The sequence below is a fragment of the Protopterus annectens genome, chromosome 3.part0 (assembly GCF_019279795.1).
Source record: "Protopterus annectens isolate FY-2018-M chromosome 3.part0, PAN1.0, whole genome shotgun sequence".
In the NCBI taxonomy this organism is placed as follows: domain Eukaryota; kingdom Metazoa; phylum Chordata; order Ceratodontiformes; family Protopteridae; genus Protopterus; species Protopterus annectens.
The window spans coordinates 1,695,268,653-1,695,296,136 of record NC_056731.1 but is presented as its reverse complement, the minus strand read 5'-3'; the positions used below and the strand labels follow the sequence as shown (position 1 = coordinate 1,695,296,136).

The window sequence follows — 27,484 nt, the reverse complement described above, 5'->3', positions numbered from 1 at the left end:
ACTGCTTCCAAGAAAGAGAGTCTTACACAAACAATTGATTGGTGCCAAAGTCATGGCCTTAAACTCAACGCAAACAAATGTATTACCATCCCTTTCAGAAAGGGTGATGTTCCTGCTAGGTACCACATCAACAGCAACACCCTCGGTAAACACTCAGTGGTGAGAGACGTGGGCACACAGGTTGCAAGCAACTGTACCTTTGATCACCATGTCTCCAACGTGGTAAGAAGGGCATTTTATATTTGCTCATCTCATTATTAAGGGCACTGCCTTCATACTCTTCCCTCATCATGCCAATAATTGAGTACAATGCTCCTTCTGGTATGTACCTTTCCAAGCACCTCCTGGAACTGGACAGACCACAAAGGTTCCTCACAGGGAATATTCAAGGTCTTCCACATCGGTCCTATGTGGATAGTCTGAAATCACTGTCGCTTTATACTGTTTCATACAGACTACTCAGAGGCAATCTCTGCTTTGCATATATGACAATCTCTGACCCTGCTTTAGTGGAAATACAGCATATCCGCAAGTCAAATCGTACATGTGTTATTTGCTCTAAAGACCTTAACCTGGTATGTGACATTAAATGAACCTGCTGGAGGATCAGATTTGTCTCCCAGAGGTTACCACACCTTTGGAATAGACTCCAATTCATGTCAAGCAGAGCACCTCATTGGCCCTCGTCAAATGCGATCTGGACGACTGGATGGGTAATCATAATTTCACGCTGGAGGTTACACCTGTGTCCCTCTTGGACAGGGGCAATAGTTGCTAATTGTGGAAATAAGGGTAGAACTTGGCTAGGCTTGTAAGGGTCCTGGGGCCATCAGGTGTGTGTGTGTGTGTGTGTGTGTGTGTGTGTGTGTGTGTGTGTGTGTGTGTGTGTGCATAGAGTGGATAGAAAAGTTTACACACCCCTGTTAAAATGCCAGGTTTTTGTGATATAAAAAAATGAGACCACAATAAATCATTTCAAAACTTTTCTCACTTTTTATGTGACCTATAACCTGTACAATTCAATTGAAAAACAAACAAATCTGTTGGGGAAATTATAAAAAATAAAGTACAATAACCTGGGTTCTAGAAGTGTGCACACCCTTAAACTAATACTTTGTTGAAGCACCTTTTGATTTAATTACAGCATTTAATCTTTTTGGGTAGGAGTCCATCAGCATGGCACATCTTGACTTGGCAATATTTGCCCACTCTTCATGCAAAAGCTCTCCAAATCTGTCAGACTGCGAGGGCATCTCTTACGCATAGCCCTCTTCAGGTCACCCCACACATTTTCTACTGGATTTAGGGTTGGGCCATTCCAGAACTTTAATTTTCGTCTGGTGAAGCCATTCTTTTGTTGAAATGGATGTATGCATGGGGTCACTGTCATGTTGAAAGGTCAAAGTCCTCTTCATCTTCAGCTTTCTAGCAGACGCCTGAAGGTTTTGGGACAAAAGTGACTGGCATTTGGAACTGTTCATAATTCCCTCGACCTCCACCCAGTTCCAGATGAAGAAAAGCAACCCCAAAGCATAATACTGCCACCACCATGCTTCACCGTGGAGATGGTGTTCTTTTGGTGATCCGAAGTGTTGTTTCTGCGCCAAACGTACCTTTTGGAATTGTGGCCACAAAGTTCAATCTTGGTCTCATCAGACCATAACACATTTTCTCACATGATTTGGGAGACTTGATGTATTGTTCTGTAAATTTTAGCTGGCCTGGATGTTTTTCTGTGCAAGAAAAGGTTTCTGTCTTGCATCCCTACCCCATAGCCCAGACATATGGAGAATACGGGAGATGGTTGTCACATGTAGTATACAAGCAGTACTTGCCAGAAATTCCTACAGCTCCTTCAGTGTTGCTGTAGGTCTCTTGGCAGCCTCCCTAACCAGTTTTCGTCTCATCTTCTCATCAATTTTGGAGGGATATCTAGTTCTTTGCAATATCACAGTTGTCCCATATTTTCTCCACTTTTTGATGACTGTCTTCACTGTATTCCATGGTATATCTAATGTCGTGGAAATTTTTTTGCACCTTTCTCCTCATACCTTTCAAGAATGAGATCCCTTTGATGCTTTGTATGCTCTCTGCAAATCAAGGCTTTTGCTGTAGCAGGCTACTAAGTAAATGTCAAAAAACTCCTAGTAGGACAGCTGAACTCTATTTGGGGTTAATCAGAGTCTCTTTAATTGATGGCAGGTGTGTACCCAAGAAGACTGAATGCTGTAATTAAATCAAAAGGTGCTTCAAAAAGTATTAGTTAAAGGGTATATACACTTATGCAACCAGCTTATTGTACGTTTTTTATTTTTTTACATTTTTCCCCCTAACAGATGTTTGTTTTTCAATTGAATTGTACAGGTTATAGGTCAGTTATAGGTCACATTAAAGGTGGGAAAAGTTTTGAAATGATTTGTCGTGGTCTCTTTTTTTTTTATATCACAAAAACCTGGCATTTTAACAGGGGTGTATACACTTTTTATATCCACTGTACGTGTGTATGTGTGTGTATATGTGTATATATGGATTCACTTTATAATTTTGAAATACTAAAATACCGAATTTCAGTATTTCAAAATCAAAATCGAATGTCCAAAATCCCAAAAGTGCACAATCGCGGAACACACAATCACGAACACATACACCACACAACACATACATCATCTAACCCACACTACAACAAGCAAAACACACAAAAACACAAACAAACCTACACTACATGTAAGGGGGGGCAAGCCCCCCTGCGCCCTCCACACCCCCCACTTATATATACTAACTCCGGGATCGCACATACACAAAAAGGAAACACACATCCACACATTTCACAGTCCCTCGCACACACACACAAACATCACACATATACAAACATCACTTACACACATTCAGACACACTCAAACTCCCACACAAAACCCTTACAAAACACTCACTCACCTTCAATTGCACCTAAATCCATACACGACACGAACCACGATACACTCCCAACACTGCACACCACATACTGTAAGCCATAACCGCGAATTTGAGATAATCGAATTCGCGATTATGCACTTTTGCGATTTTGATTCTTCGACTTCATGATTTTGAAATACTGAAATTTGGTATATATATATATATATATATATATATATATATATATATATATATATATATATATATATATATATATATATATATATATATATATATACATACACACACACACACACACACACACACACACACGTGTGAGTGTGCACGTATAATCTATAAATACACACAAACATACACAATTATATATACCAATTTTGAGATAAACATACATCACAGAAAAGGGAATATTCCCAGAAATGGCTATCTTGGGCTTGGTTTATATATGTCCTTATTTTTGCCCATTCAGTCCCACATCTAGGGACTGGGCAAAGCAGGTAATCAAGATTTCAAACATTCATGTGAAATGTGCCTTCAAAGGTAGATGAAAGATGTTGAGTGTGATCAAGACTTCCTTTGCTTCCTAGTCTTTTCTTTGAAAGAAGGCAAAGAAAGAAAAAATATTATTGCATAATTTTACAGAACACCTGCCAGTGTTTGTTGTTTTCTATAAAAAAGGTTTCTTGTCTCGGGGCACACTTGTGATGACAAGGTTTAGGTCCCTAGAGCATGTAGCTCGGAGGGATTGGGATTTTCTTTAAGTGGAGCATGTCAACAGCTCTGGGTTTGACATAGCTTTGTATGTTAGGCAGAGATCGCCTCTGAGTAAGCGATATGCGACAGAGTAAAGCTCAAGTTTTTTTGAGACTGTCTGCGTAGGGCATCTGTTTGAGGCCAGTAATCCTCTTTGTGAGGTGTTTCTGTGGCCTTTCCAGTTGTTGTAGATGTCTTGTGAGGTACATACAAAAGGAGCGTTGTACTCTATAATGGGTCTAATGAGTGATGAGTAGAGGGGAACAATGACCTCTTTTTTTCTGGATGAGAAACCTTTTGTGATGAGGTGAGCCACGTAGAAGGATTTCCTGACCACTGTGGTGATGTGATTATCAAAGAACAGACTACTATCCACCTGTGTCCCAAGGTCTCTTATCACACTTTCAGCATTAAGTAGACTACCACTTATGTGGTAGTTCATGGGTACAGAGTTTTTACCAAAGGGGATGACAATACACTTTTTGGCATTGAGCTTCAGGCCATGGCTTTGAATACAGGAATCTGTCTCAGTGAGGCCCTTTTGTAGTATGTCAACACGGTTAGGAGTTTCGATTATGGCTCCTAGTTTGCAGTAATCTGCAAACTTTTGTTAGCCAAAGACCTTCTGTGTTAGCCTGTACTTCAGAGAAGTAGACACCAAACAGGAGAGGACCCAGGACTCAACCCTGTGGTATTCCACTTGTCACTGGTCTGAAGTTGGATTTGGAGTCTGCTACTTTCAAAGTGTGGGTTCTGTCCATGAGCCAGCTGGCAACCCATCTTGTGACATAGGGGGTTTATACCTAGTTTAGTGAGCTTATCTAAATTCCAGAGTGGGTGATGGTGTCGAAAGCCTTGGCGAGATCTAGATAAGCTGTGTTAACCACCTTACCCTCATTTATGGCTTCGGAGACTGCTTCAAAGAAGTCAATCAGGTTTAGGAGAAACAATCTGCCTTTTAGAAACCTTAACTGGATAGGGTCCAGAGTTTGGAGATTACCAATGTCTTTGTTTATGAGTTCCATGATGATATGTTCCATGGCCTTGCAGACCAGTCTCATCAGGCTAATGGGGCGGTAGTTCCTGCGGTCCGTCGTGGCTCCCCCTTTGTGGAGAGGGATAACTGTTGCGGTGCACCATTCAGTGGGAAAAAGCCTGAGTTGAGGCTATGATTGAACATTTTACTTAGGTAGGGTGCCAGTTCATTCTGTAGTTCGTGTAGAAAGCAGCCTGGGATATTCTCAGGTCCCATGGATGATGTGTTCTTGGCTTTGCAGAGTGTTTTTTTTTACCTGTGCAGCCGTGATTACAGGAACTTTGCATTCTTCCGGTATAGAGATGGGCCCTCTAGCGGGTGAGAGGGGGGGGTAAAGTTAGCACTGAACCTATATGCCAGGATGTTGGCAATATCAGTTGGTTCTGTATATTTAGTGCCATTGTGCTGTAACTCAGAGCAGATCTGAGTGTTGCCATTGAGATTATTGACATAGCTATAGAATACTTTGTGTTGTCTTTAGAGTCCGTGGCAATTTTGTTTTCGTAACTGGCTGTGGAGGATTTTATGAGGGATCTCAGCTTCTTACTGAGGTTGACCAGGGAGTTCCTCCAGTCACGGGATTTTACTTTTTTGCAACAGTTTCTTTCTTCTGTTGTAGAGTTTGTTTATGGCAGAGGACCACCAGATTGGCTTGCTTTTTTTGAAGGATAGCATCTTGGTTCTATTAGGGATAGCATGATCCATGTACTCGTGTAAGTGCTTATAAATTGCATTTGTGTAGGATTCAGCAGTTGTACCTCTATTGTCCGTCTGCATGGGTGTCATGATGTTTACCACTTCTGTTTTAAGAAATGTGAAGTTGGCTTTGGAGAAGTTTTTTACGATGGTTTCACTAATTGGGGATAGGGGTAGGATGTGGATGTCTAGGGTGATTAGCTTGTGGTCGGATCTGCCCGACGAGGAATTGATCACTGGTGTGGAACACCGGTTGCTCATGTTGGTAATGACCAGGTCTAGGATATTGCTGCCCCTGGTGGGGGTGTGAATAAGTTGATCCAAGGCATTGGAATTTATGAATTCCAGAAAACGTTGAGCAAAAGAGTTGGTACATGAGCAGTTTTCCCAGTTAATGATGGGGTAGTTGAAATCGCCCATTATTAGGGTGTTGGATTGTACCCTAACACTTTCCAGTGTATCAAGAAATGAGGAGTGGGAATCCTGGTGCATGACGGGGGGTCTGTAGCAAGCTACAATTTGGATTGCGGTCTTGCCCAGAGGTAGTTGCACTTGGATAGTCTCGTGTGCAATATGCTGTGCAATTAGCCTGGAGGTGTCGATATCCTTAATGAATATGGACACGCCTCCACCTTTAGTGCTTCATTCCAGGTTAGGTGGCCGAAAGGTGTGGTATGAATTACAGCCTGGTAATACAGGGGTGCTCTCTGGAGCTTTGAACCAGGTCTCTGTCACTGCGCAGATGTCGATGTTCTCCATTTTAAGGAGTGCCTCAAGTGAGTGCATTTTGAGGTTTAGACTTCTAGCACTGAGTAGCATTACCCTCAGATTTTGCTTGCTTGTACCTGTTACAGTGGTGAATTTGTCATTTGAACCTTGCCTAAAAAAGGCACTATAGGGATGGCAAGAGCCTTAGCCAGTATCCAGAATCCCAAGGGCGCCAGATGCAGGCCATCTCTGGCAAAGCATTGCGGTCTGTCGATCATGTCGTCCCAGGCAGACAAATACTGGATCCCCTTAGAATGACACCAGAAGCTTAGCCAATTGTTTAAGTCAATCATTTTGTCCTTGTACTGTGGCATCATTCTGGGTGATGGCAGGATGCTACTCAGGGCTAGGGTCATATCTGCCTTGGCTACAAGATCGGAGAGCTCCTCCATGTCTCTTTTCATGTAGTCCAGGGAGGTACTTCTGAGGTCATTCACACCAGCATGGACAATGACAGTGTCATATTTGTACTTGTTGTGGAGTGACCTGAGTGCGTGCGTTATGTGGTGGATCCTGGCACCTGACAGTAACTTTCTCCTTGTTTAGCCTGGTGAGTGGAACATCAGTGTGCCTGACTATACAGTCACCTATGACTAGAGTGTTGGGTACGTTGTTATGCCTTATGGGCTGTGGTTGAGTGGACCCAATGTGTCATTTGGGTTGTGTTGGGGGGTGGAGTTTGCTTGCACTTCTGCTTTGGAGGTCCCTGATGCTTGGGCAGGTTTTTATTGAGAGCCTCCATGAATGTAGGTGTGTGTTTTGTGTTTCTGTATTTGTGTTTTGGTTGTGTAGGTTTTGAGGGACTATGTGATGAGTGTGGTGTGGTGCAAGTGGTTACCTTCTCCTCTTGATGGTCTAGTCCAGTCTTGGGTGAAGAGAGCATTGCTTCCAGTTTGGCTATATAAGTGCATCTCTCACAGGTTGTAGTGTTGGGTGGTAGGAGGAGAGGGTTGTCTGTGTACATGAGTCAATTGCTGCATTGCTCCAAGATGCCCAGATTCATCAGTTAGACAGGAGAAATCACCGGGAACTGACCCTTAGACATGCCTGGATAGGTGCTTATTTATTAAGTATTAAAAGCTGCTTTCCTCTAGACACGTGAGAAAAGTTGAGTGCTGTAGTAATTTGCAGCTTAATTAGTGCTTACAACGAGTTCTGAACAAGTACTGAGTTCAAAGAAACAGATTTGAGTGTTGAAACTAGAAAACTGGCTAGTTCTAATTAAGACAATTAAGCTAGAAGGCTTCCCTCCAACACAGAAAGGCTTGGGGGCTCAGAAGCCTACAAACAGTCTAGGCCACTTACAGTAAAAACAGGAAGCAAGCTTAAAATTTTTTTTTTCATTCCCAGATGCTCTCTTTGTACACAGTAGGAGTGCCTGAAATCAGAATATGATCTCACTGCAATCAATTGGCTGAGCAAATGAGATGGGCCCCAGAAGGAGTATTCAAACACAAATTTACAAGAGGGGCGGGCAGTTTCAAAGCCACCAAGATTAACACCAAAACAAAACCAGGGAGGGTGGGTGGGGAACTAACTAAAAAAACAGAGTCAAAACTTCCAGTTCAGTTAATATTCAATGCAACACAAATAAATCAATTAAAATGCTGTATTATTTGAAAAAAGTGCAGATAAAAGGTACTTAAATTCTCTTTTACGTCCAGTTGAATACAGCTAGATCTTAGCCGGCCAAAGCTCGGGTTTTAAGCAGAAAATATTCCAAAATGTACCACTTAAATAGGCAGTAACAGAATATCAATGAATGAGTCTACCCCCAACTGCAATTATTGTCTATGCAGGAATTCTAACAGGCAATAAAATCTAGCAAACCCTAACTGAAAAATCAGAGTCAAAACTTCCAGTTCAGTTAATATTCAATGCAACACAAATAAATCAATTAAAATGGCGTATTATTTGAAAAAAGTGCAGATGAAAGGTACTTAAATTCTCTTATATGTCCAGTTGAATACAGCTAGATCTTAGCTGGCCAAAGCTCAGGTTTTAAGCACTTGTTTAAAGCACTAAGATTTTAGTCTTAACAGAAGAAGGAAGGCTTTTCCCATGAAAGGAATAACAAAAGGAAATGGCTTTAGATATCCAAGAAGAAATGGTTTGCTTGGAAATAGCCAAACCTAAAGACCTAGGATAAATGGAAACAAAAAGCTGCTCAGATTTACGAATGGCTTCAGTTTTATCCAAATAATATCGGAGTTGTCTATGCAACTCTAAGGTATGAAAAACCTTCTCATTAGCAGACTGTGGAGACGGGAAAAAGTGGGCAAATGAACAGACTGATTAAAAGACAAATCATTACTCATCTTGGGCATAAAAGAAGGATTTAGTACAAAGAAACACTCTTCCTTATGAAAAAACAAAAACGAGGAACAGCCATAAGGGCTTGCAGCTCAGACACCTGTCTGGGTGAGGGCCAAAAGAAGAACAGTTTTCCAAGAACAATATTGTAAGGAACCTGAAGCTGCAGTCTCAAAAGTCGTCAGTCAATTTTTCCAAAACAAAATGAAGGTCCCAGGAAGGAGGAATAGGCTTCATGGGTGGCCTAATGTAAAGGTCGCCTTTAAAAAATTGTTTGATCTCAAATCTAAAAGCTAAAGGAGGAGTCAAAGGCAGGCAAGCAGAAATAGCTAACAGGTGGGCTTTACCAGCATTGAGCAATTCACACAAATAAGAGAGAACAAAAGGAACTTCCACAGTAAGTGGATCCAGGTTATGAGAATGACACCAGACAGAAAATCTCTTCCATTTGGATAAGTAAAAAATTTCTGGTGGTGGGTTTCCTGGCTTCCTGCAGGACCCAAAGCATATTCTCAGAAAAAAAGGTGCCTAAAAGGGATCAAGCCCTGTCACCCACAATGTTAACTGAAGAGTGGACAAGAGACCCTTTGTCTTGCGTGAGTAGGTCCACCCTGTGAGGTAACTTGTGATGATTTACCTTGGCTAAATGCAGAAGAAAAGGGAACCCAATGATGTCTGGGCCAAAAAGGAGTCACCAACAAAATTTTGGGAGCATCCTGTTCTATCATGAACAGGACCCTCGGTATGAGAGAAGGGGGAAGGGAGGCATAAAGAAACATCCACTTCCAAGAAAAATACAGGGCATCCACCTACAGGCCAGAGGACATGAGACACTAGTGCAAAAGACAGGAAGTTGTCTGTTCAGAGGGAAGGCAAAAAGATCGACTTGAGGAGCACCCCACTGTTGGACAATGTCTAGAAACATATCTCTGTTAGACATCCACTTGAGTCTGTATTATGGACCTGCTCAGAGAATCTGCCACAATGTTATGGTCTGAGGGAATGTAAACTGCCTGAAGGGTCACCTGATACTGGACAGCTAGATCCCAAACTTGAAGAGCTAGTCTGCACAGGAGATAAGATCTCGTCTCCCCTTGCTTGTTGATGTAGCACATCACTGTGGTATAGTCTGTGAGGATTTTGAGAGGCCCCGGAAGGAAAAGAGAATGAAGAGCTCTCATCTTTTTGATATTGATCTGTTCTTTCTTTTGATGAAGAGACCAAAAGCCCTGCACTCTCAAATGACAGAAACAGGCTCCCATCCCACATTGGATGCATCTGTAAAGGGATCATGAGTGGGAACTGGAGGTTGAAAAGGAAGCCCTGGGTTGAGGGACAACTGATGAATCTACCATTGAAGTTCCAGCTTGAGGCATGGGAGAAGGGGGATTGGAAAATCCAAAAGATGACAATGTTTAACCAAGACTGACTTTAGTAACCACTGGAGCATTCTCATATGAAGCTTGGCCAGAGCAAGCATAAGTGTGGTGGAATGCATGTATCCCAGAGTCCTTAGAAACTCCCTGGCTGTAATGGAGTCCAGAGGAAGAAGGGATTGAAAGAAAGCAATCAGGTGCTAAAGCCTTGGGAGGAGGCAAAGACGCCAACATTGGAACAGTCTACAGCCTGCACCCTAAAAAAGCATGATCCCAAGAAGGATTCAGGACTGAATTTTGGAAATTCACTGTAAACCTTAGGCTTTGCAGGAGACAAATAGCAAAATGAAGATGCTGAATTAAAATCTCTGGATAAGAGGCCTGAATGACAAGGTCATCCAGGTAAGGAAAGATCTGGATTCCCCCTCAATCTGCAAAACGCAATCACAGGAGCGATGCATTTGTTGAAGACCCTTGAGACAGTAGAAAGGCCAAAGGGAAAAGCAGAGAAATGAAAATTCAAGAAAGTGATAGAGAAATGTGAAAACTTCATGAAAAGGGAATGAATAGGGAAATGGACGCATATAGGCAACCTTTAGATCCCGGGAAACTAGAAAAGCCTGAAGAGGAGGAAACAAGGTTTGAAGGGATAGCATCTGAAAGGAAGGAACATTCAAAAAGATGTTTAGCTGAGAGAGAGTGAGATCCAGAATGTGTCACCAGGTACTTTCTTTCCTGGGGACCAAAAACATTCTGGAGTAACACCCTTTCCTCCTTTGAGGAGATGGAACTTCTTGAATTTTTCCTTAAGACAATAGGCCCAGAAGCACCTCTGGACAAAAATGCAGCTGTTCCTGAGGAGGCTGGGGAATGCCTAATAAAGGGTGAAAAGATTTCCAAACCATATAGTATCCCTGGTGAATTATGGACAGCACTCAAAAATCTTGAGTGATTTTTAACCAAATACGAAAGGACAGGGAAAGATGGTGTAGAGAAGAATGTGATTGAGAATAGAGAGGCAAGGATAGTCAGACAGCACCTGGTTTGTCTGGAAAAGGAGGGAAACAGTGGAAGCAGGACCTAAAATGGCATTTAGGAAAGGTAAATCCCTAAAACAATACCTTGAAGGTCAGAACAGAGACAGTAAGGGGGCATTAACAAATAAAAGGAGGGGCACATTCAAGTGTGATTTCTGCACTCAATGCAAACATATACCAGAGAAAGACTATGTCATGATTAATGGGTTGAATATTTTCTTCGATTTCCATTGCAATTGCAATACTTCTTACATAGTGTACCTAACCAAGTGTCAAGTGTGTGACAATTTTTATGTAGGAAAAAACAAAATAAAAGTTTGTGACAGAATATACGAACATTTTTTGGATGGAAAAAAAACAAAAGGATTCTAATGCTTTGTTTAGACATTTGTCTAAATTTCCTACTCACAAGTTTTTACTTTTGGGGTAGAGGCTGTCACAATGAATACTAGAGGGTGACCTTGGGATGATTTACTTGAGCTGTGTGAACTTAAATGGCAAATTAGATGAAATGCTCAAACATCACCAGGTCTGAATGATGAACTATCACTGGCTAGTGTTTTAAGGTTACATTCATATGATGTGTAACATTTTTTTTTGGGTTATGTGAAGTCTTCTTTTTGTTCTTTTTTAAGAGTATGCTTCTTTAACAATCTTATTTCATAGACTCATACTTGATGCAAATGACTTTGTAACTGGGGGCTTTGAGTGGTCTTGATTAATCATGTGACTGGGAGAGGAAGTATTTAAATGTAAGCAATGCACTGATTTGATTTTTTTGTATTCTGATGAAGTCTTAGCTACACTCGATGAACACTGTGAATACTGTTTTTTATACACTAAAGTTTCCTGTAGTTTTTACTGGCAGTTTCTGGGACCTGGTTTCTGACTTCATTTTGGAGCTTAGATAGTTTATCCGAAGCAATAGACATAACAGAAGCATCAGCAGAGGGATACCTATAAAGGAATCTGCAATCCTTAGGCACCTCATAAAACCTATTAGTTTTTTTTAGGAGCAGGAGATACGGAGTCAGGAGCCTGAGAAGCTGTAGAAAAAGCATTCAACAAGACAGCAAGAACTGGAGGGACAGCAGAGGGCTTAGGAGTCTCCATCTGAAAAAGCTTATAGTACCTCTTCAATACATCGGAGACCTCTGCACAATCCCATTTATAAAAACTACATCATACAGGAGATTGTATCGCCAAAAGAAATCTCCTCAAAAGGAGTATCAGGACTAAAAGATTCCTCCTCCTCAGCGCCATAATCCAAAGGAGAGGGAATCGGAGAATAACAGGTCAAGGGTTTGTCAATCCAACATCCTCATCAGATGAAACCTGCTCCCTAGACCTCTTAAGAATGTCAGAAGACTGGGGGGGGGGTCAGGAACATAGTACCCCCTGAGGAGTCTTCAAAGCAATAAGGGCAGAAACAGATCTTATGTGAAATTTTGAAATTCACTTTGAGGATCTTTGGAAGCAACAGAAAGGTGCTTAGTTTTCCACTTATTTTTCAAGAGGACGTCAGTCTTAAAGATCTCAGGTGGCTCAGACTCCTGATGACATTCCATAAGCGTAGTAGGAATGGCTTCTTTGACTAAGATTTGAGGAACACCCCTAGGCCCTTCAGAAAAAAATCAATCGCGGTTCCCCCTGAACATCTGAAGTGGATGGCTGCAAGGCCTCCAGGGATGTGCGATAAGCCATATCTATGCCGGCTTCCAAAATGGTCAAAGCAGAGGAATCCTACAGAAACCAGGCAGTCCTCTGGGCTTTTACTAACCTCATGAGAGACATCCAGTGGAGGCGGTACAGCTGAAGAATCCGACCAAGCTTCTTGGTCTTCTTTGTGGAGATCTTAAGTGGCTCTGACTCCTGACAACATTCTATAATCGTAGCAGGAAATCTCTTCTCTGACTACAAACTCAGGAACATCCCTAGGCCTTTCAGAAAAAAAATCAGTAGTGGTTTCCCCCTGAACGTCTGAAGTGGATGGCTGCAAGGCCTCCTGGGACATGCGATAAGCCATATCCATGCCGGCCTCTGAAACAGTTGTGGCAGAGAAATTCTACAGAAACTGTGAAGTCCTCCAGGGTTTCACTAACCTCAAGAGATCCAGTGGAGGCGGGACAGCTGAAGACTCCAACAAAGTTTCTTGGTCTTCTTCATGGACAGCTGACCCTCAGACTGGGAAGATTTCCCCATAGTAGCCTTAGCCAACAATTTAAGACACTGTTTTTCTAAGTAGATTGCAAGAGAAGAGAGACGACTACACAAGGTTTTTGGAACAAAAGCCTGACAAATGGGACAAGACATACGGTTGAGAGAAGTACCTAAGCAAAACAAGCACTGCCTGTGATGATCCTTATGGGGAATCTGTCTCCCAACACTGGCATTTCCCCTTTCTGGATGACATGAAACCAACCACCATAAAAAAAGGAGATAAGAAGAAAAAAAAAAAAAAAAAAAAACAATGGGGCACTTATCTGAAAAGTGGATTGGTAACCAGCAGACAAATGATCGTTTAGACTGATGATAGAAGATGGTGTTTGGACTGGTGGCAAATAAGTCCTGAGGGTGGTATGTTTGTACATCACCTTTATGCCCTAGGCCATGCGTGGTATGTTCGGTTTACCTATTACAACCTAAAGGCTTTGGTATACTGGCCAGATATCAGGATCCCATTGGCAGGGGATCCCTACTGTAAAGAATACTGCCACACTAATAAGGAGGAACATATACTTTTCCTCCCTTTGCAATCAAATGCTTAAAGAAGTAATGTATCAATTTTTTTCAGACAAGTATGTGTTATATTTAACTAATGAAAAAAGTAACCATTAGTACATTTTTGTTAACTATTACGTCAACAGATACCTTTACAAGTAAAACTAGTTTTTGACAAGAACAACTATACCTCTCCATTGCTTCAAGTATCATGCCATACAATCTCTTCACCCTGTGGCTGTCTGGGAAATGCCTCCTCAGCTTTTCAACACAGAACTGCAAATGAAAAAAAATATATATAAATATATATATATATATATGTGTATTTTCTCTATGCTTCAAACACAGACATTACTTACATATTTACCAAAGCTGATAAATTTAAAGAGCACAAGTATTTCAAAATCTCAAGACTGAGGTTTATCTGCGTGTCTGACATTACTTCCTGACAGCTGCCGATCACCAGAAAGCCTTTCACCTGCTTCATAGGTGCCAGCTTGGAATTTATGTAACTGTTTTGCTCCTGGTGAGAGAAGGAGCAAAGGACATTAATTCCTGACTGTCTCTAATTGGGCAGTGAGTATCTGTGTGGGGCCTTCCTGAATGTTCTGTTTGCTATTCAAGACATCTACCAGACTCCCACCCCTGTATCATTTGGGACAACACTTCTGATCACCAATGAGCCTGACCAGCTTCTCATCTTGGAATTTATGCTACTATTTTGCTTCTGGAGAGAGAAGAAGCAAAGGGGAGCTGTATGCCAGCAGCGTGAAGCTGTGGTGAGACCAGAACTAGCAGTAGCCAAGTAGTAGTGAATTAGGTGAATGTTCATTATTCATCACTCTTAACAAAGCTAATTCTTTATTTTCAGTAAGTGCTGCCTGATTAGCTACTCTCAAACCCAACTTCAGAATATCTCCCTAAACAGTTCATCCATAGATCATCAGGGTGTACTATAGCAGTTTCCCCCTCAAGTGTTTGGCAGTGCCCTATATAGACACAGGCACCTTGAGCTGACATTTTTTCCTGCAAATGCACCCTTAAAATGTCACCAGTACTTAGTTCCACACAGGGCAACTGGTTTACACAGTGACAAGCAGTGCCACCCCAGAGCTGCAAAAGTACAGTTGTGTACACTTACCATAAATGTAGATGTTCGAGTGTATTCACTGTTGCAGTCATTACATTTGGGTTTATTTGCTTGCAGGTAAGCCCTCAGTCGGCCTGATTAACAAAGTCTTGGGTCCTGCGTCGGTTGCTGTCCCTTCTTCCATGACGGCAGGTCGTCAGGGGTATAAAACATGCAGCAGACGCCATTACATCAGATTTTCTTGCCCCAGATGTTAGGTGCTCCCCAATGGAAAGCAATTAAACATAAAAGCACAAAAACATACCTCCAACAAAAAAGCAAATACACCAAAAAGGCTTTTAAGCATAGTAAAGGAAAGTAGAGGTATAGCCAAAAGAAGTTAGGAGGCTGGAGGGAGGGTAACCAGGACTGCAACAGTGAATACACTCGAATATCTACATTTATGGTAAGTGTACACAACTGTACTATGTTCTTCGTGTTTCACTGTTGCAGTCATTACATTTGGGTAGATTCCCAAAGCTATGGTTGGGAGGAGGAATTTAGACAGCATTCGGGCCAGCTATAAGGCCCTGCAAGACTGCAGTGGCAAAGCCCGCTCTGGATTTAGAGAAAATTGGCAAATGATAATGCTTGGTGAAAGTATGTACAGAACTCCAGGTAGCAGCTTCTAGGATGTCCCTGGTAGGGACGCCTCTGAGAAAGCCTGTAGAGGTAGATGCAGCCCTGGTGGAGTGAGGTCTGATCCCCTGGGGGATAGGTTTTCCATGGTGCTTATAGCAGAAATGAATGCAATGGCTTATCAATTTAGAAATGGTTTGCTTTGAAATAGCCTTCCCCTCTGCCCCTGCAGCAAATGCCACCAGCAGTTCAGATTTCCTTTGAGGTTTAGTCCTGTCCAAGTAGAATCCCAGTTGTCTGTGCACATCTAAGGAATGCAGTATCCGTTCCCCTTTATTCTGTGGATTGGGAAAGAAGGTTGGCAAATGAATGGACTGATTAAGAGCCACACTGGATACCACCTTGGGCATGAAGGATGGATTGGTTCTGAGGGACACCCTGTCCGCATGAAAGATGATGAAAAGCTCCACTGCTATAAGGGCCATTCAGATACCCTTCTAGCTGAAGTGATTGCTAAAAGGAAATCAGTTTTTCAAGAAAGAAATTTTAAGTCTGCAGTAGCAGCTGGCTCCAAAGGAGGTAGAGTGAGTTTCTCCAAGACAAAGTTAAGGTCCCAGGCTGGGGTTGCAGCTCTCCTGGGTGGTCTCAAATTTTTGGCCCCTCTGACGAACTGCTTAACCACTGGATGAGAGAAGAGGGGAGGTTCTGTGTTATAATGAGCTGAAATGGCTGAGGCGTGGATTTTAATGGAGGAAAAAGACAGGCCCTTGTGAAGCATCTCAGTTAAGTATTGTAAAATCTGAGGTAAATTGGGCACTGCTGTGCTCATGCCTTGAGACTGGTTCCAGGCACAGAATCTTTTCCATTTTTCAGCAAAAGATTTTCTAGTACTAGGCCTCCTTGCCTCTAAAATGACATCTATCACAGGTTTGCTGAGGGATGGTAAAGGAGAGATTAAGTAATTAGCCAGGCTGCAAGGTTCAGTGTTGGAAGCTGAGGGTGCAGAATCTGGTTCTCCTGCTGAGACAGCAGGGAAGGAGTCTGAGGCAGGTGCCATGGAGATAACAGCGACACACTGCGCAAGAGGGGGTACCAATGTTGGCACGGCCAGACTGGAGCAATCAAAGTCATCCTTGGTTTGTCCTGTTTGATTTTTAGTAGTAGTTTGGACAGCAGAGGCAGAGGGGGGAAGGCATAGACCGATAGGTTCTTCCAGCTGAAGGACAGAGCATCCACTTTCCAGGCTTGTTTGTGGGGAGTCCTTGTGCAAAATTTGTCCAATTGGTAGTTCTGTGGAGAGGCAAACAGATTTATATCTGGGCTCCCCCATTTGTTTGTCAACATGTTGAAAATCCTTGGTTCCAGTTTCCACTCGTGTGGGTCCATGAGGTTTCTGTTTAGTCTGTCTGCCAGTGTATTTAATTTTCCTGGCAGGAATTCAGCTTGTAGGTGCACTTGGTAGCGCAAGGCTGTGTTCCACAATGCCATGGCTAGTCTGCAGAGGGGGTAAGAATGTGTACCCCCCTACTTGTTTATGTACCACATAACAGTGGTACTGTCCATCTTTACCATTAGTTGTCCTGGAAAAATGTGGTCCTTGAAGGCTGTCAGATCATTCTGTACAGCTAACATTTCTTTTTGATTGATATGCAGGTGCATTTGACTTGGGTTCCATTTGCCCTGAATACACTAACCTGCCAGGTGAGCCCCCCATGCATAGTCTGATGCATCTGTTGTTAGGGTTTGAGCAGCAGGGCTGGTGTGAAAGGTAGTCCCTTGTTTTGGTGGCTGGCCTCTGCCCACCAAAGGAACTCTAGGCATAGGCAAGGTATGATAGGAATCATTGTTTCTAGGTCGTGAGAATGTTGACACCATAGGCTTTTTAGATACCACTGTAGTTTCCTCATATGCAGTCTTGCATATGGAATTAGAAGAATGCAGGAGACCATGAACACCAAGGCTTGCAGTATTTGTCTTGCAGATAGCAAGATTTTTGTGGTCACTTGTTTGAAGTAGGTTGTCAAATGAATTTGCTTTTCTGGCATGAGGTAAGCCATCCGGGAAGTTGTATTCAAGCTTGCTCCCAGGAATATAATTTGTTGATAGGGTACCAGGTGTGATTTCTTTTCGTTTATGGTGTACCCCAGACAAGTTAGAACCCTTTTTACAAAGGCCAGATGATTCAAAAGTATGTCCTGGCTTTCTGCCTGAATTAGACAATCGTCCAGGTATGGGTATATTTGAATATTTCATTGCCTGCAAAATGCAATAACTGGAGCTAGGCACTTTGTGAATACACTGGGTGCAGTAGATAAGCCAAAGGGCCGTGCAGAGAACTGATAGTGTGTGTAGCCTGCTTTGAAGCATAGGTATCTTCAGCAAGATTCCCTGATTGGGATGTGCAGGTATACTTCTTTTAAATCTAGTGTTGCCAACCAGGCATCTTTGCCTAGCATAGAAAGTAACTGGTGAAGAGTCAGCATCTTGAATTTTGGGATTTCCAAAAAGGTGTTTAGAGTAAACAGGTCCAGGATAGGATGCCATGACTTGTGTTTTCTGGGTACCAGGAAAAGTCTCAAGTAGAAACCTTGTCCCTTTTCCTCATCTGGTACCAGTTGAATAGCCCCCATGCTTAAGAGAGAAAGTACTTGTTTCTGGGCCTCTGCCCATTGATTTGGGGGTAGGTCCAGCCACCCACTTGGTGTTGGCAATGTGTGGAAGTGAAATCTGTATCCCTGGGACACTATATTTTTTAAACCCATTTCTCCTGGGTAATGAGTTCCCAATTCTTTGCATGAAGAGCAATATTTCCCCCCAAAGGGGCAGTCAGTTGAGAAGTGCTTGGAAATTTTAAAAGGAAGTCATTGAGACAGTTTACCATGGAGTGGGGGGGGGGCAGTCTTATTATTCCCAGACTTGGAAGTGGAGGCCCTCCCCATTGCTTAGTTCTGAGAGTCCCCTGGGATGAAACCTGGGGTTTTTGCTGTGTCTGGGTTTGGCTTGAGAAGACCTGGAAGGGGCTGGAAAGGACCAAGGGCAGGATTCACGAAGCCTCCGTGTAAGAGTTACAAGGCTTACACGGTGGCTGCAGTTAAACGGTGTGACGTCAGCATGCCATGCATATGCATGAGGGCATGCTGAATCACACCTAAGGTTAACACGGTCCGTGTAAGACAGTAGGGGGCGTGTCCATAGGGCGAGCCCTGCAAACAGACACGCCCCCAGAAGAGTAAAAGTCCCGAAAGTAAACCCCCACGACAGAGTCCGTGTAAATGTGAATAAATACAACACAACACATGCCCCCACAGACTATGAACATAAAATGTAAAAATGAACATGTTATTTTTTTTTATAAGTTTTAAAGATGTTTGCCCGTGAGTGCGCTCTTTACGCGGGCGTGCCCGGTGCTTAGCCACAGTTAGCAGTCAGTGGAAAAGCATATAAGAACTAAATATGCAAAGTAAGCCAAGAAGCAATAGCGTAGCGGTAGAGACGTCGGCTGAAGAGGAGGCAGTCATGGTTCGAGCCCCCACAACATCAATTTTTATTTTTAGTGAAATAAGCACAAAACAATTCCCTGACATATATGTACATATATAAAATTATATTTTATGTAAAATGTAATGAAATGGGCCATGTATTTTGAAGAAATGTGAGATAATAAAAAAAAAAAATGTCAGATGTGCCTATAGCTGAGCTACACTCTAACAAGTTGAGTATATCTGCCCATAGGTGAGCAGTGTTTTAATAGGTGTAAAATGAGTGCCCGTAGGTGAGTAGTGGTTTAACAGGTGTAGAAGGAGTGGCCGGGGTTGAGCAGAATACCAACACGCTGAAACTGTGTGCCTGTAGCTGAGCTGAGCGTAATATGCATGCTGACAGCCAAACGGCGCGTAAGCCAGCGTGACCCATTTGCGCGGAGCTGCGCACCGCGCCAACAAGCTAACCGACAGGCAACGTTGAGCAAGCTGTATCAAAACTGCCTTTACACAGACACACCTCCTAGCCTGTGTAGACAGTCATAAAATATAAAAAGCAATGGCCAGGCTCGAACTCAGGATACCATGCACCACAGTCAAAGTACTGAACCACTAAGCCATGACAGTTGCTCTTAGAAATGCAGTAATAGCATATATATAGGAATGAATGGAAAGAGGAGCATGACAAAGCAGGTTTTGTGAAGCTGATACAATTCCAAAATGGCCAATCACAGATAAGTGCGGGAAAAACGGCATATATAAGCCCCATAGGCAGGAATACACAGCATAACCGATTGTGGAATCGACTTGCAGTCAGGATGGCAGGTGTAGGAGAGGGTAGTTGCTTCCGAGCACAGAGGTGGGGCGTTGAGGAGTCCAAATATATGGTTTAGCTCCTCGTCCATGATCATGAGGCCCAACTCATGCAGGACCAGGTCCTGTGGGGAGCATATAGGGCTGAGGCGTGGGACCGGTTGGCACATGATCTCACCAGTGCCACAGGAATACCAAGGACTGGTGAACAGGTCCGTCACCACCATGCGGACCTGAAAAGACGGAAGCAGGACCAACTGAACCGTTGGATCCAGGAGGCCCGGCAAATGCCCAACGCCCCACTACTGAGTAAGTTACATGTAATTATTTATGTAAGAAATTAACCTAGCTGATATTATGGAGATGTGTATTCCAATATTACTTCATTTATATTGCAGCTGCAGGTGTCCGTTCTGCGAACCGTCGAGCCTATGCCGATAGGCTGGTGCGGTTGCGCCACCAGGCAGGTCAGTAATTCTCTCCCTGTAACTGTAAAAAAATATAAGTATGACAGCTTGCAAAAGAGTGCAGTGTAGTCACTTATTAATAAAAAGTGCAAGTAACAGTGCAAGAGAGTTTGCAAGTATTGAGAGTTTGCAAGTATTGTTTGATTACAAAAGTGTGATGCAGCCTGTAATCCAAAAATAAAAATGAAACAAGTCTGAAATAAAGATGTTCCACCTGTAATATAATAGTACATAACCTGCAGCAGGCTGAAAAGTACAGCTACAGAAGCTGAGTAAAACACGTGTGAAATATATCCCTGTTTAAATTCTGAAACATGACACAAGTGAGACTGTTGGAAAGGATTGTTATAACTAAAAGTAAAACATGTCAATAAAGCCTAGAATTAAGTACCATCCTGAATTGTAAAAATAAAACAAGTGAGAGAGTGTGAGAAAGAGGTATGAATCCACCAATAAAGTAGTAATAACTCCTGAATAAAGTATACTGCAGTCAGTACAGAATGAAATGAATGTGACAGGCAGAACCAAACAGCAACATGTGTTGAAAAAGTACTGAAGCTGGAATGTGTGTCCCAAAATCTGGATATGTTGCTCTCAGTTTGCAATATGCAGATAGTATGGTTGTATGAAATACCAAACATCCACAGTTGTCTATAGCCATATAAAGCAAATGTAGCAGGATGATGTAGCTGAACAGAGCCAGATATGAATGTGTATGAATAAAAATGAAATGTATATTGATGTAGCAGTAACATTCCTATCACCAACATGAATAAGTTGTCACATAGGAAACTTTAGACAGACCTGTAGTGTGTATATATCTGCAGCTAGTAGAAATGTACAGCATATGTATAAGTATTTGAAGTTGTTAATGAAATATTTCTTCACCCTACCCTATAACCACAAATAATCCATTCCACGTGAAATGAGTATGTGTATTCACAATTAACACCCCTGGACAATTGTCCTGTTGGTTCATACATATTTGCATGTACGTTGATGCATGTGCCCTGTTCATACATCCAAACCTGATGGCCTGTTGCCATCACTCAACCCTGCATGTTGTTGGAATGTGTACTGTTGTTCAAATTATGCATGTGTTATGCTTGCTGTTCAACGGCTTGAATTTATGGGTGTTTGGTTAATGGGAATACTAATGCATGCTGTTACAACTAATTGTGAATGGTATTGCACGTTACTAACCCAAACTGTCACTAAATAATGCAAAACCTAGGACGACAGGGAAGGCGGGTTCCAGCGGACCCACCTCTCCCACCTCAGCTGGCGAGTGCACCTGGCAGTAGTGCCCAGGCCGGACCCTCCTCCGGTGGCCCTGTGTCACCTGCGGGTGGAAGCGCTGCAGGGGATGGGGCTCGTCCCCCCTCTGCAAGCGTGGCCGGAGGGGAACATCCACTCACCCTCCGTAGTGTCCGGACTGTGGTGCGTAGGGAGATCCGGCACTCTGTGCTTGGGCCACTACGCCAGCTTGAGGCACGGGTGGCACAACTCACGGGCGTGCCTGCTGCCCGGCCTACACAGCCCCCAGCACAGCCCCGTCCTGGGCAGTGAAGGCACAGTGGCAACTGCCCATGGGTGGGGATCTCAGTTCCACTGTTGCCATCTGTGGGCTCATGGGCTAGAGATATCCAAACATCCGTCCCCGTCAATTGTGTAACCCCCCCACATGTCATACACCACCCCTGTATGCGTCTTGTCTGTTAACCTCCCCTACCTACCTCCCCAGCTATACCGACTTTCTGTACCTGACATACCACTCTCACCTGAAAAAAAAAAGGGCACTCTGTACCCACAAAAAAATTATGCCCCATACATAGCTGCCCATTTTGCACACATGTCTGCTGGACATGTAAACTGGCAATTACAATTCGCTGTACAACAAATATTATTGTTGTCCTCACACCTCTCTCAGGGGTGGACGGTTTCAAATTTCACACCAGATTACAAACATATGCACAGCTGTTGCTGACGAAGAAATGGGCAGCTATGGGCCTTTCCTACATCCCTCCTGCAAAACCCGAGCTTGTTTTCTTACTGTCCTACCCTCTTTGTGCCCCCTTTTTCACCACTTTCCTATCTCCCCATTTTCTTTTCTTTAAAAGAAAATAAGCTGGTGTCTTGAGTAAGCACTTTTAAGCAGTAGTAAGCGGGTGTGCGCTTCTGTGCGCGAAGCTAAGCGGCAGTGCGCATGCGTGACCTCTGCGCAAACCAGCGCTAACCCGCTTACAACTGCTTAAAAGTGCCTTAGTCACTCTGAATGACAAGGCCTGTAGTTTTCTCAGCAGCAAAATAAAATACCTCCCACAGTCTCGAACCCAGGACCTTGGAAACAGTAGTCTGCATGACTGCTATACAAGAACATTGTGCTGAAAGAAATATATCATAAAATAGTAGGAATTAATGTAAAGGGAATATAGCAAGTCTAGTACACAAAGCATGTCATGTATATTTACTGTCAAGTCTAGTGGATTTGTAAAATAGTACTGTGTGCTGAGAAACAGTCATGCTAGTTGGTAGCTACTAGGTAATAATGTCACAGTAGCATCTGGCAAGCCACACACATACTCAGAGCAGGATAAACACTGCCATAGTTGAATAGTTAAGAGATCAGACATAGCAACTGTGACTGAGTTACAGGGATGTCCCTGATGTGAAAAATGTCAACTGTGCCCCACTGACACCCTGTCAAATGTACTAACAGTAGGCAGAAAGGTGTAACTACACATGCAATGGTAACTATGACTGACTGAAGGTATGCACCACCTGCATGTCACAAATGGTGTACTAATACATATGCTTGAAATAACCCACAGTCACAACTGCAGAATATCAGAATATGTCATTGGAATATCCCACTGCTATGTACCATTCCATGAGGCTGATAAAAGATGCACCGGAGAGTATCTGAGGCCTGCTCAGCAGCATGATCAAATACCCTTGTAAGTGTCAAGGCCCACACCATGGCCAGACCACACTACATGCAGTAACACCCTACCACAACAAACACATAGGGAATTGCTGCCCAAACAGATTTAGCAAGCATTACAAGCTATGAATGTAAATGGAAAATAGGAAAGCCATAGCAACACATTACAGGAAAGACACCTAGCAGGCATACAATGAGTGAATGTAAAGGCCAAATATTGAAGCCATAGCAACAGATTGCAAGAGCCACTGCTATATACCAATTACACCACAATCCCCACAGGAAAGCACACACACCCATATACACAGTATTACTAGTCGTAGGTGTCAGTTTACATACACACAGAGAAGAGGACACTGGAGGAAGGAATACGCAGCTTACAGAACAACATGCATTGCAGTGTCTACAACACAGCCTGAAATATGAGAGACATACCAACCCTTACACTCACAGAACAGTGTCCACAGCAAACCAGCATGGTCCCCACCCTGATAATCTGAAAGGGCTACACCTACCTAACAGACCTTTTTATAGCACAGTCCTGTAATCACAGTGAGAACTGCAATCACTACACAACAGGCTGCATGCAATTAGTAAATGCTGGCTAACAATTGGTGCAGAGGCCATCACATGGACATGTGCAGATACCTACAAAAGCATCCTGTACTCCCAGTCCACACATGCAATACTTTCATTGCACCCGCTGGAGGTAGAGAGAGAGAGAGAGAGAAAGAAAGAAAGAGAGAGAGAAAGAGAAAAAAAAAAAAACCTGTAACAACAAAACAAAGAGGCTGACAGCAGGCCAAGTAACTGCAAGCCTACGCAAACAGCTGCAATAAACACAGGTAATGTAAAGTACTACTATAAATAGTCTACATACTGTGAACCCTCCAGATGTGTTATTGGTCTGTATCTATGTATATGAAGATGTGCATAGGGCCGGGGACATACTGCAACTGTCACTGAAGGCTCTACATACATATGTATGTGAAGGTAGCTATGTGCACATAGCAATGTAGGTTGTAGTGCAATGTACAAGTAGGTTGTACAGTAATGGATGTTCAGCAGTACGTTACTGTGTGTATACATATGTGGAACTAAAAGGAGTATATATATATATATAACATGTGTATATATGTATATCGAGATATGTATGTATATATATATATATATATATATATATATATATATATATATATATATATATAAAATATGCATATGTGTATACATAGATAGAGAGGGATGTAGAAATACATAGACATATATAGTTTCACAGTGTCATAGTTTAGTACTAGGCTATCTGCAGACAGTGTATAGAATAGATTTATAAACTTGCTCCACTGTATAGTAGTGACACAGTGAAGACCCCCCTACATAATAGCATTAGTTTACTGTGCCTCTGTCTAGTAGTGACACAGAGATGACCCCTGCTGTAAACCTATGATCTCCCATCCACTTGTCAAGAATTCACATGAAGAGTGTCAGTGAGGGTCTCTGCCTAACATGAACTGGGATCCTGTTCCACAATATGGGAAGCCTCTTAGTGATGGATCTGTCCCTACAGTATGTCCTATTCATATGTGTGCTGAGGTTTAAATCTGTAGCTGTTGTGGTTCTGATGGATTTGGATTGTATGAGGTGGAACATGTCCATCAATACCTGATTGGACACGGCCTTGTACATCAGGCACAGATCACCCCTACATAGGCAGTATGCTATGGAAAAGAACACGAGTTACGTTAGTCTGGTAGCATATGAAAGTTGTTGGAGACCCTTGATCCTCCTGGTGATGTACTTATGGGGTCCCCCTAGCTGTTGCAAGTGCCAGGTGAGGTACATACCAATGGGGCATAATACACAGTCATGGGCCTGATATGGGAGGAGTATAGGGATACAATGACCCCTTTTAATCTGGATGTGAATCCCTTCATGATAAGGTGGGCAAGGTAGGAAGTCTATCCAACCACTTTGGCAACGTGGGTGTCAAATGAGAGGTCAGTATCGATCAGTGTCACCAGGTCTCCGATTACTTTGTCTGTACTCAAGTGGGTTACTGTCCATGTGATAATATGTGGGTACCTTGTCCGTCCAAAAGGGTATGAGTATACATTACGTGGCATGCAGTTTAAGGCCATGACTCCGGCACCAGTTGTTGGTGTCCGTGAGGTCTGTCAGTCGGATGTATGTGTCAGCTGGTGTATCGACTATGGCACCTAGTATGCAGTCATCTTTGAACACTGTCAGCCACTACCCCCCCATGTCTGCTTCCACATCTGAGAATTATATGCCGAACACCCGGGACAGAGCCCTGTGGGACACCACTTGTGACTGGCTCTGAGTCTGACATGGCACCAGTGAGTTTGACTGTAGGGTTTCTATCCGTTAGCCGGTTTGCAACCCATCTTGTGACATATGGATTTACATTTCAGCTGTTGATCATGTCTATGATGCCAGAGTGCGGTATTGTGTCGAAAGCCGTAGGCAAGTCCAGGTAGGCTGTATGGACCGCTGTGCCCTCGTCAAAGGCTCTAGTGACTGATTTGAAAAGGTCAACCAGGTTCATAAGGCAGGATCTGCCCTCTACAAAGCCAAACCGGGTGGCATCAAGTGTCTATGTCCCCAATGTCTCTGTGTATGAGTTCCATAATGATCCTTTCCATAGCATTGCAGACCAGGCTGGTTAAGCTTATGGGGCGGTAGTTACCAGGGTCTGTAGAGGTGCCTCCTGTGTGGAGTGGGACTACTGTTGCTGTATGCCAGTGTCCAGGTACATATGCTGTAGTAAGGCTACAGCTGAATAGCATTTAATGTGCGTGTGTAGCTCCTCTTGGAGTTCACATAGCATGCAACCTGCAATACCATCAGGTCCCATTGATGCTGTGTTTACAGCTTTGCTGAGGGTGGTTCCCAGCTGGACATCTAAGATGACAGGGAGGTTACAGTCAGCTGGGATAAGTAATTCCTCATGTGTGGGTGAGGGAGGGGAGAAATCTGCACTGAACCTGTCTGCCAAAATGTTGGCATTATCTGTGTGTTCAGTGTAGCGTTTGTCACTGTGAACTAACTCTGAACATATCTGAGGGTTCCCACCCAGGAGTGTAACATAGCAGAAGAAGGCCTTGTGATTATCTGTAGTGTCCATAGCGATGTCCCTTCTCATTGTTGGCCTTGCATGTTTGTACGACAAAACGTATCTTTCTACTACTGCTGATCAGAGATGCCTTAGCTCTATGGAATTCTGCTCTGCCGTGCAGTAGCTACCTTCTGTTGTTATACAATTTGTTCAATGCTGGGGTCCACCAGACAGGATGCCTGCCCTTGGTGGAGAGGGTCTTGGTTTTATTTGGGATTGCATGATCCATGCATTCTTGGAGATGTCCGTAGAAAGCATATGTGAAGGTGTCTGCATTGTGGGAAGTGGTTTCCACTGGCCCAGTGGGCATTAAGGATACCAACTCAGTTATAAGAAGTGTAAAGTCGGCATGTGAGAGGTTTCCCACTGTAGTCTTTTGTGTTGTGGGGGAGGTGGGATATGTATATCCAGGTGGATTAGTCTGTGGTCAGATGTGACTAGTGAGGGGTATACTTCCGGTGTGTAGCACATTGTCCCCATGTTTGTGATGATCAGGTCTAGTATATTATCTCCCCTTGTGGGAGAGGTGACTAGCTGTTCCAATGCATTTGACTTAGTGAATTCCGGGAACCTTTGGCCTAGGGTGTTTGGGGTAGAATAATGCACCCAGTGTATGTTAGGGTAGTTGAAGTCTCCCAGTATGATGGTGTGTGGTGGGACATTCATATCCTCCAATGTCTTCAGGAAGGCTGACTGTGGTTCCTGAGATTGGGAGGGTGGTCTGGAACATGCTACTAGTTGTATAGCAGGTTTGCCTACTGTTATCTGCACCTGGATGGTCTGTGATGCTTCATGTGTTGCCACTAACCTGGACGTGTGGGTGTCCTTCATGAATATGGACACACCCTCTCCCTTTTTGTTTTGTCCCGAGTCCTGGGACCAAAAAGCATGATACGGGGTATAGCCTGGTAACGCTGGTGTGCTCTCAGGAGTCTTGAATCAGGTTCTCACTTACTGCACAGACATCGAGATTGGTAGAATATGTACGTACAGATATATGGAATACACACATACATATATAGATATATGTAGAGACATATACATATACAGACAGATCTGGCTGACAACAGATATGTCTGTATATGACTATCTCACTCTCCTTGTGTCTCTCTCTCACTCTCTCCCCCTCTCTCCCCACATCTATATGTATATATCTACATCTATATATACATATTTTATATACATATATACAAACATATATATATCTATATACAGATATAAATATATATATATATATATATATATATATATATATATATATATATATATATGTACTGTGTGAGGCACATGTGTGCAGATGTCTTGCAACAGGTGCCTGGTGTCAAAGGC

General features: G+C 43.0%; 1 protein-coding gene across 1 annotated transcript in view; it reads right to left on the bottom strand.

Moving 5' to 3' along the window:
• EMC2 (ER membrane protein complex subunit 2) overlaps positions 1–27,484 on the bottom strand; it is a 1,476,345-nt gene that overhangs the window by 1,329,820 nt on the left and 119,041 nt on the right. The window contains exon 4 of the mRNA XM_044065735.1: positions 13,802–13,887. Within this exon, the coding sequence (XP_043921670.1) occupies positions 13,802–13,887 (86 nt within the window). The remainder of the gene's footprint in view (positions 1–13,801; positions 13,888–27,484) is intronic.